This window comes from Nannobrachium achirus (genome assembly GCF_963921795.1).
Source record: "Nannobrachium achirus genome assembly, chromosome: 2".
Taxonomy (NCBI): domain Eukaryota; kingdom Metazoa; phylum Chordata; class Actinopteri; order Myctophiformes; family Myctophidae; genus Nannobrachium; species Nannobrachium achirus.
The window spans coordinates 19413013-19423583 of record NC_137811.1 but is presented as its reverse complement, the minus strand read 5'-3'; the positions used below and the strand labels follow the sequence as shown (position 1 = coordinate 19423583).

The 10571-nt window shown below is 42.4% G+C and overlaps 1 protein-coding gene and 1 long non-coding RNA gene across 2 annotated transcripts; both read left to right on the top strand.

The window, feature by feature from the left end:
* The first annotated feature begins 364 nt into the window (after window positions 1–364).
* LOC308280450 (uncharacterized protein) lies at window positions 365–10206 on the top strand. The gene is made up of 4 exons (XM_080720724.1): window positions 365–441; window positions 1019–1846; window positions 2043–2132; window positions 9309–10206. The coding sequence occupies exons 1-4, from the start codon at window positions 375–377 to the stop codon at window positions 10190–10192; spliced, it is 1869 nt and encodes a 622-aa protein (XP_080576850.1). The 5' UTR covers window positions 365–374; the 3' UTR covers window positions 10193–10206.
* Window positions 7376–8222, top strand: LOC308301147. Its single transcript, XR_013962856.1, has 2 exons — window positions 7376–7439; window positions 7814–8222. It is a non-coding gene; the product is annotated as an uncharacterized lncRNA (long non-coding RNA).
* Window positions 10207–10571: the final 365 nt, after the last annotated feature.

The window sequence follows — 10571 nt, the reverse complement described above, 5'->3', positions numbered from 1 at the left end:
TGGTCAGTAATGCCAACCTTTAACTGAATGCAGGTGCTTCCAACAGTTACAGTGAATAGTCCTTGGCTTTAATGCATCCAGCAAGGATTAATATTACATATCTTGGTGCCCAAACAGCTTTCCTTTAGCTCCACCTTTAAGCCTTAAGCCACTCGCACACAATCTGTCATGAACAGATTCATATGAAGAAACCCTGGAAGATTTAGTCGAAATGGCCTGATTCTTCTAGCACCAACATACAAAATAGGCTATTTTGCCATTGCACTTTTCAAATACTATTGTTAATCTTGACACCACCTGGTCTCCAGTTATTAAAGTCCTTATTCAATTGCTTCATTTCAGACCAGTCTGTGGAGTCCAGAGTGCAGGTGAAGATGAACTCTCCAGACTCAGCCAGGGCCATTTCTATTAAACAGGAACCTGAGGACCACCCACACCTCAGTAGGTTTCTCACACACACACACACACACACACACACACCCACACACACACACACACACACACACACACACACACACACACACACACACGTGCTTTGTACATGTAGGGCTGTCACGATATGACATTTTACAGGACGATTAATTGTCACTCAAATAATTGGCGATTAACGATTTAATTGTGTTTTTGTCGTTGGTAATTACGTTTCTGTTTGGCTTTTAGGCTTTGAAGTTGCACATGGTAGATATGACACATAACCTAAATACACAAATAAATTACTGACATATTTGACAACTTACTACTTAAAAAATAACTTTGATAGTGGAAATAGCCGATCTACAAGCTCACAACGCGTCGCAATGCGACGTGTTGTGAGCTTGTAGATCTGCTATTTCCACTATTTGGGACATTTTTCAACATTCACGATTATGACGATTATGACAAAATAATTGCGATAATGTCAAATAATCACGATTAGACGATTATGTAATAATTGTGACAGCCCTATGTACATGGAACATGGAAGATAGAAAAATATATTTACATTTGAGTGACTATGATGTTATTTTTCTGCCCCTAGACATCCACATGGTTGTGTTTAAAGAGGAGGTTTCTCCTGAACAGGAGAGGTGCCCCAGTCTGCTCCAGGAGGAACAGGAGGAGCTATTTCAAAGACCAGAGGAGCCTGTTGGTGAAGACGTCTCTTCACATTGTTCTGAAGTTGAAGTCGGGCTTGAATATGACACCGAAGCCACTGAAGACAGTGATGATTGGGGAGAGACAAGTGGGGGTGTCCACGCTGGAGAAAAACCTTTGCAGTGTAAACTCTGTGACAAGAGTTATAGCTCTTCGTATGGTCTGAGGTTACACCAGTATATCCACACTGGAAAAAAACCTTTCCAATGTAAACATTGTAACAAGGGTTTCAGTCAGTCCGGTGACCTGAGGGCACACACGCGTGTCCACACTGGAGAAAAACCATTCCACTGTAAACATTGTGAGAAGAGTTTCAGTGGTTCTGGTAGCCTGAAGAGACATCAGCTTATGCACACTGGAGAAAAAACATTCCACTGTAAACATTGTGACAAGAGTTTCAGTGAGTCTGGTCACCTAAAGAGACACCAGCGTTTCCACACCGGAGAAAAACCTTTCAAGTGTAAACATTGTAACAAGACGTTCACTCAGTCAACTGACCTGAAAAGACACCAACATATCCACACTGGAGAAAAACCTTTCAAGTGTAAACATTGTGACAAGACGTTCACTCAGTCAACTGACTTGAAGAGACACCAACATATCCACACTGGAGAAAAACCTTTCAAGTGTAAACATTGTGACAAGAGTTACGTTCGGTCAGATGACCTGAAGAATCACCAGTGCATCCACACTAGTGCTTCATCGGTGTGGAGTAAGTAGGATATAAAGGAAATAGTGTTTATCGAAATAAAAGGATATAAAAATCCAGAACAGTATTTCAAAATTAATCCTAACAAGAGTCAACAAAATAGGCTATTTTGCCTTTGCATGTTTGCAAATACTATTGTTATTCTTGACACCATCTGGTCTCCGGTTTTTAAAGTCCTTATTCAATTGCTTCATTTCAGACCAGTCTGTGGGGTCCAGACTGCAGGTGAAGATGAACTCTCCAGACTCGGCCTGGGAGGAACCTGAACCTGAAGACCACCCACACCTCAGTAAGTTTCATGTGCTCTCTCTTTCTTTCATTTTTACTTCTGTTGTAGGGCTCAAGAGCTGTCACAATATCTATAGTCATCATTACAATATATCTGAAAACTAATGTTTTAGGGCCCTCGTGTGGCAGAGTGGTATAGTACCTGCAGCTCCATGGAGGTAGTGGGTTTGAATCCACCGTGATGCATCCGGCTTTCCCGGAACGTGGGCAAATTGTGTTAGTATGGATGCTCGATTCATATGAACACAATTGACCCATGTTCGGAAGGCGGGTGTGGAGAGTGATATCACTGCACACAGGGGTGTCGCACCACATTCTGGGCCCTGGGTACAATGATTCACTGTGGGGCCCCTGTGCTTTAACTATTGAAAAATAGCAGATATACAAGCTCGCAGCGCGGCACTCGTTGTAGATCTGCTATTTTTGAAAAATCATGAAAATATTTAAATAATTCAAATCTTTCTACCTTCTCATGTGAAGGACCCCCAAAATGGTATGTATTTGGCCACGGGGCGCATCCCGCCACTCCGACATGTCTCCTTTCCGACATGTCTCCATTCCGACACTAACCCTATCTCTAACCCTAACCCTAAACGTAACCCCTATGGGAGTGTCGCCACTCCGACAATAAGAAGTCAATTTCGGAGTGGCGACATGTCGGAATGGAGAGAGACTCCCTTGGCCACGGACCCCCGTCTCCAAATATTGAGTTCCAGGGACCCCCCAGAAGCAAAATTTTAGTTACAAAATACATATATTCAAAGATTTGCACACATTTTCCACGACTTTTCAAAAATAGCAGATCTAGAGGCTCGCAGCGCGGCCCCCGGTGCCGCGCTGTGAGCTTGTATATCTGCTATTTTTCAATAGCTAAAGTATACAATAATTAAGGCCCCTCCACCACCTTGGGCCCTAGTAACTCAGTCCCACTTTCCCACCCCTTGTGACGCCCCTGACTGCACATATTCCTATGGGCTGGGGTGGTACCTGTCAGCAGCGGGTTTTGGGTGGGAGGAGTAAAATACAACAGCAGTAGAAACACAAATTTGTTTGCGGAGGAATTCAATGGTATAACGACTACAATAGGGACAAAGAGTGGTATATAATTAATAACATTCATTGTTTTATTACTGTATTCATATCCAAAGGCACATGTGCAAATGCAATGTAAAACTAAAACTGCATCATATCACTTTACATTGTAAATGTTTTGCAGCTTTACATTGTAAAAGTTAATGCGCTCTTGTAGAGTGCGACCCATCACTTATTTAAATGTTATTGGTCTAATAGAGGATATTGCACCAGAGGAGTCAGTGTGCGGTGGCAACAAAAAGTTTATCTACTCAAAAGTAGACCGATCACAGCTGATGTCCTCAAACAGAAGCAAAACTGTCCATGAAGTAATACCTGGTTGAAACTTGGGTCATAGTTGAGAATCTATGTAGGCCTATGTAAATTGATTTTCATGGTGTGGCTCTGTAGGAAGCAGGCCATCTAGAAATGGGACATTTTTCATCTTTGTGAGGCTTTTTCTCAGCTCTTGATTTTAATGCTCACAATATCTTAATAACTATAGAGGATTAGCTCACTAAGTAGAGAGGGTTTAAGTCATTCTATCTATCAGAAAAATACTTCCTTGGCCTACTGGCATTGGCACTGATCAATACAGATGTCTGTCTAAATCGCCCAGAACACACGAGGTGAGTCAATATATGAAAAGATATCACTTACAGTCACAAACTGAGGTTCTGTGACAAACCACTGGCAACAATGTTTTGATGATTGATTTGACCTCTATGGACACTTTATAAAATATTTCACTCCGAGGTCCCTCCAAACATCCAAACATTCTTTGCTAGGGGGCCAAATTCAAAATGCCACCCGGCACCATCTCTAAAAAATAACTTTTGATCCAGATGACCTAGAATCATGTATGAAGACACTTTTTCATACAAGTCAACCATGATGATTCCAAATCTGATAATCTGATAACATTTTAATCATAAGACCTTGTTTAATTAGCATAATGCACGTTTAACTCGTATATTATAATACTGTACATGATGTGTTAAGCATGCCCAGAGGTACAAGAATCTGTAGAAAAATCTTTTGCAATTTGGTCTTGGTGAACATAAGCATCTGACACAATATGGGGTTAAAGTCCCAGCCAGATCAGGTAAATATCCCCCAGCTCCATTTAGGATCGGATCCACTTTTTATCAGCTCCATTTCGGGCTGGGGATAGCAAATCAGAAGGTTTCTCTGGGAAATTTGTCTCGGTTCAAAAACCCTCTGTTCCGTCTCATTTTTTGGACCTCTGACTCAGAGACCCATTTCTAGATTTTAAACTATGTGGGTAGAGATGTTTCTGTGTTATACCTCTTTTGTATCTTATCTCTGTTTTGAACTTAACCCAATACAACAGGGCTACTCAACTTAGGAAGGCTCAGGGGCCACTCAGCAAAATACCAAGAGTCCAAAGGGCCGCAACCTAAAAATGACGGTCCTATTTTGGACGTTTACAATGATTTTGTAACAGGCTTCATGACAAGCTTAATAATTAAGTAAACACACAGAAAACAGCCACATTTCCATCTATATAAGCCAGGCCAAACCTCATGGAATGAAGACATTATCGAATTTGATCAAATTAGGCTTTATTCACAAAATGTGAAGTAAAAATTAACAGAACTGGTTCAATCGTTTTGTAACCGCCCCTGTGTCTGGGTATGCAAGGCTAGTGAACTTTGCCAATGTAAAGGTATGTTTTCTCATGCCAATAACGCTCCTTTTCATTAATAGGATGGATTTAAAATAAATAGACGTTTATACTTATTATTCAATCACTCAAACCCCAGCATCCCTATTCTTGGGGGACATTCACCAAAAATAGCCGATCTACAAGCTCACCACAAGATGCATTGGAGCTTGTAGATCGGCTAGTTTTGGTCAATCTCCTTCAATGAGCAGTTAGTTGTGTTTAAATTACAAAGCTCAAAGCATCAAACTGTTTTACAAGTACAGTACAACTGGCTGAGTTGAACTTTACTTGAGTTATTTTTCCATAAAACAACAACTCTTAACCAAAAATAGCCGATCTACAAGCTCACAATGCATCTTGTGGTGAGCTTGTAGATCGGCTATTTTTGGTGAATGTCCCCCAAGAATAGTGATCATTGAATAATAAGTATAAACGTCTATTTATTTTAAATCCGTCCTATTAACTCTTATACTGCTTTGAACGTTCCTGTTCGCCCCAATCCTCCAGGGACGTCTGTGCCAATACGCCCGTTCGTTCGTTTGATGTTTTTTATGGATTATGATAAAAGTCGTCCTTGCGCAACTTTTGAATGCATAATTGGTCGTCAGTGTCGTTTTGAGGACAGCCGGAAACCTTTCATAAAAAAAAAAAGTAAACAGACTGTCCTGGCTCCGCCTGCCCAGAGCGACTAGCTGCCAGGGGCGTCAATTGGGTATGGCAGGGGTATGCAGCTGCCATACCTTGACAGGGGGAAATAATAAAAATGTACTTTTCATCGTGCCTGTTGCTAAGGTATGGCAACATGACTGGTGTCTTCACCAGACACCAGTCATGTTGCCATACCTTAGCTTGTTCTGAACTGACGCCACTGCTAGCTGCTAGCAGCATTGAGGGACTATATTGTTTTATGCATCGGGCTGTTAGTAGAGAAAGAGAGAGAGAAACGTTGGTAAAAGCGATCATTTTGTCGGAAATCAGTTGTTTTATAGTATTAGTAGTATAGTAATTGTAGTAGGTAGTAGTATTTAGCAGTACTAGAATATTGAGATGTATTAGGCCAACTCAGCCTCAACTTGCTGGTATCATTCCGCCGAAGTGCGACCCAACCCCCCCTGACCGATAGAAATAAACTTTGTTAGAATTAGGATTACACAACCTACCCGTGTTGGTGACCCAGGACCAGCGCCCATGGTGGTGGTGGACGTGATGATGACGATGATGATGATGATAATGATGATGAAGAAGAGAAAAAGATCACTGTAGCCATTGTTATTGAAGATAAAAAGATTGAAGAACGTAGGACGTCATCCGCTCCCGACCGGATCAAAAGCCCGAAATTGGAAGCGATCCCAGACTAAGATGGTGCCAGTCACGAAGAACCGGGGTCCAAAAATGGATCAAGAGCCTCGTGATATTGTGGAAACCGATCCCGACGGAGCTCGACCCCCGTGTAGGATGGATCCCCCCGCCCGGGGGCTCACATCGCCGCAGCAGCAGAGACCCATGTACCGCCGCGAAAAGACGGACGAACTGGGCGATTTGGCCAATGAAGAATGGCTTCCGCGTAGAGACCCCTCGGAGAACAGAGGCCACGATTCTACTGTCCAAAGTAAGACTTCCAATCCAGTGCATGTATGTATTGTATAGTTGTATACTGTATATAGTTGTATACTGTGTGATAACAGAGCATCCGTGTGGAACTGGAAGCCTGGGATGGGGGGATGGTCAGTGGGTAACGGTTTTCCATTGCGACGTGTTGCCACTCCGACATTGGGATCCGGTCTAGAGCCCGCCTACTGCATCCGGCTATTTACACGTACACATACATGCAAGAAATGTTTCCGTATCCGGACCGGATCAGTAACTTGATCCAAGCAGTTAGGATCCACGTGCTTTGTTTGTTTTTGTCGCTACTCAGGACACACGTGGAGTTCCTATCACGCGCGTGCACGTACCGCGTGTAGTGTACGTGCACTGCACAGCCTACTAAGATTATTTGATGGGAATTTAGGATTTATTGGCTTAGTTTGTGTGTGCGTGCGTACGATGCGTGTGTGTGTGTGTGAGAGAGAGGGAGAGGTTTCTTTTTATCGTCATCATCATCATCATCATCATCATCATCAGTAGCTGATGATGTAGCTTTTCAGTTCAATTCAAAGGAGCTTTATTGGCATGAGAAAACATACGTTTACATTGCCAAAGCAAGTGTTACAAATAAAAACTGTTGAAAATGGGGAACATAGTTGGAGGGAGTACAGCTTTGTGTAAACAGAGCTATGTTGCATTGTGACATTTTATATAGGTATACAGGGTATAAAGGGAATGTCACTGTGACAGTAAATGCATGGTAACTATTTACTATAACTGCATTTTATGTTATATATGAACTTATTGTAAGTCATTTGCTAAATGTCAAAATTGTAAATTGATTTGTTTAGATATAAACTATTTGATATTTTCCTGGCTATGATTTTAGATGATGAGTCGACGATGATGATGAGCCTACTTCTTCATTTCCACATCGTGGTCGTCCAAGGACAAGGATAGGTAAAGAAAAAACAAACTTTTTTCTGTAAATCAGACTTAGCACCATGCACATGCTCACATAGACATCAAAGGGGGCTTGAGCCCCTGCCCTTTTATCCATCTGTAAAAAGTGCCCTCTCCAGACCATGAATGCTGTTTTTACATAATTACTATATATATATATATATATATATATATATATATATATATATTTGTGTGGTAAGCAGGAAGTGCATAGAATGTTAGAGAGGCAGGGGTTGACATTTCTAAAACGGCCTTTTGATGAAAATAGTAGGCCCCCAACCTCCACGCATTCTGCTGTGACGCGTTGTGAGCTTGAAGGTGTACTATTTTTCATGTATTTTATAGTAATTATGTATTTGTATAATTTACAGATCGACCATGGGCTCGTGTACGAGTTCAGCAGACCCGGTGGAGCCCTTCCGGAGGAGCCTGGCTGGAGTGAAACAGAATGGAGCCCCAGGCCCTGTGCAGGCTGAATGACACACACGCACGCACGCACGCACGCACGCACGCACGCACACACACATATACACTCTGTAGACATGTAGTGTCACAGTGAGATAAAGAGAACCCTGAAAGCTGAAGCAGGATTCAGGCTGAAGCTCATGTCACTGTGTCAATGTTCTGCACTGCTCTTACTACTGCTCTTACTTCTCTTACACACTAAAAGTGTGTAAAAAGACACTTTTTCTTGTTTTTATTTTTTTGAATTTGTTTGTAAACAACCACTGATCATAGGTGTGATGTTACTGAAGCCAACAATAAAAGGCTAAAGAGAGATTTCTGCCTGAAAATGTATTCTTCACAAAAATGCATTTTTCTCAGCTTTATGTTCTCAAAGAGCTGTTTTTAGGCCACATTCTGCAGCTTCTAGCTAATGAACAGAACAAGATAAAAACTCGAAATCTTTTTCTGTTGCAAAGTAGACATTCTATTCTACGTTGCCATATAATTGTTGTCTTTATAGTCGAAACCAAATTTCTCCAGTAGGCCTTCAAAGATGAGCGACAATTCTGGCAGTGGATGGAGCTTTTTGTTAAATTCTGTGGCAGTAAGAGAGTTAATGAAAAGGAGCGTTATTGGCATGAGAAAACTTCCCCATTTGGGGTACAAGCATAGTTCCCTGGCTGCTACGATCTGTTGGAACGTGTGTGCACTGTATGTCGGTGCTGACTGGCGGAGCCGCGGAGGCAGAGACAAGCACAGACGACTACGTCTTCACTAGCCTAAAACATGACGGTCGCGAGCGTTCATATCGCACGACCGCCATGCGTCTCCACTCCAGTGAGCCCGACTGTGGTTGTCTGCTGCAAAATCTCCGCAGATTTGTCTGTCTGACCGTCTCGTTGTACAATAGATCTAGTGTAGCCGCCAGCATCTCCGCACTACTGTGTTCAGGCTGTGTTCTGTGCATTGACTGCAATCGCTTCCTGACTACGGAATCCACCGAGGCTCAAACATCACCGCATTTTGCGTTGCGCGTTAACTTTGACAGGCTTAGAAAAATCATATTTTTATTGGTATTGCCATGACGGGCCGCACAGACAGGCGGCGCGGGCCGCATGCGGCCCGCGGGCCGCGGGTTGAGTAGCACTGCAATACAAGCTATTAATAGTGACAAGCAGGGATAGCCTGGTAAACGATAGAAACTTTACAGACTTTAATAAATGCTTACTTGGCCTACTGGCAGCATGCACAAGAAATCAAACATCGGTGATCGGTGGCTTGTTAAATTAGCCCCAGACACAGATTATTTTTCATTTACTGTTTGTCAGTCTTAGTAGGTAATGTATTTGTACATGGAACAGATAGAAACATAGATTTACATTTTAGTGTTGACTATCATGTTATTTTGTCTTCTCCTAGACATCCTGGTTGTGTGTAAAGAGGAGGTTTCTCCTGAGCAGGAGGAGCAACTTCAAAGACCAGAGGAGCCTGTTGATGAAGACATCTCTTCACATTGTTCTGAAGTTCACCTTGAATCTCACACTGAAGTCACTGAAGACAGTAATAATTGGGGGGAGACAAGTGGGGGTGTCCATGCTGGAGAAACACCTTTCCAGTGTATATTCTGTAAAAAGGGTTACGGCTCTTCATATCGTCTCAAGATACACCAGCGTGTCCACACTGGAGAAAAACCTTTCCACTGTAAACTGTGTGACAAGGGTTTCATTCGATCAGGTGACCTGCATAAACACCGACTTGTCCACACTGAAGAAAAACCTTTCCACTGTGAACATTGCAGCAAGAGTTTCAAATCATCATATGAACTGAAGAGACACCACCAGCGTCTCCACACTGGTTTCAAGTGTAAACATTGTAACGAGAGTTTCACTCAGTCAAGTGACCTGAAGACACACCAGCGTGTCCACACTGTAGAAAAAACGTTCCACTGTAAACTGTGTGACAAGAATTTCAGTGGGTCTTTTCACCTGACGGCACACCAGCGTGTCCATACCGGAGAAAAACCTTTCCATTGTAAACATTGTGACAAGAGTTATACTTGGTCATGTGATCTCAAGACACATCAGCGTGTCCACACTGGAGAAAAACCTTTCCACTGTACACATTGTGACAAGAGTTTCACTTGGTCATCTGATCTGAAGAAACATCGGCGTGTCCACACTGGAGAAAAACCTTTCCACTGTACACATTGTGACAAGAGTTTCCGTAACTCGGATCACCTGAAGACACACCAACGTGTCCACACTGGAGAAAATCCAAGAGTTTCAGTCAGTCACGTTCCCTGAAGGCACACCACAGTGTCCACACTAGTGTTGTAGTACTGGAGTCCGGTCTCGAGTCTGGATTGTCATTGACGCAGTCTCGCCCATGCCTTTATTTGGTCTTGACTCGGTCTCGGACAAAGGGACTCGGGACTCTTCCCCAACCGAGTCCACTCGAGTCAAGAGTCACTAACATGTAATGAAAATATACCCATATTATGTGGAGCCCTGTGATTTTATTACATTATGAGCTAATTATTACAGAGTTTTTATTACAACAAAATGTGGACAAAAATTCAAAGACTCGCTTAATTCAAAGACTCCCTTAATTCAAAGAAATAAGACATGAGAGAACTCAGAGTGTTTAATTGGAATTTACTATATTTTGAGAGAGACAGGCAAG

What these genes read in the sequence shown, in the direction of transcription:
- LOC308280450 (XM_080720724.1), top strand. Translation starts at nt 375, where the DNA reads ATGAACTCTCCAGACTCAGCCAGGGCCATTTCTATTAAACAGGAACCT. An exon ending in TGAGGACCACCCACACCTCA is followed by an intron (nt 442 to 1,018) that starts GTAGGTTTCTCA and finishes TTCTGCCCCTAG; the next exon opens with ACATCCACATGGTTGTGTTT. An exon ending in TAGTGCTTCATCGGTGTGGA is followed by an intron (nt 1,847 to 2,042) that starts GTAAGTAGGATA and finishes GCTTCATTTCAG; the next exon opens with ACCAGTCTGTGGGGTCCAGA.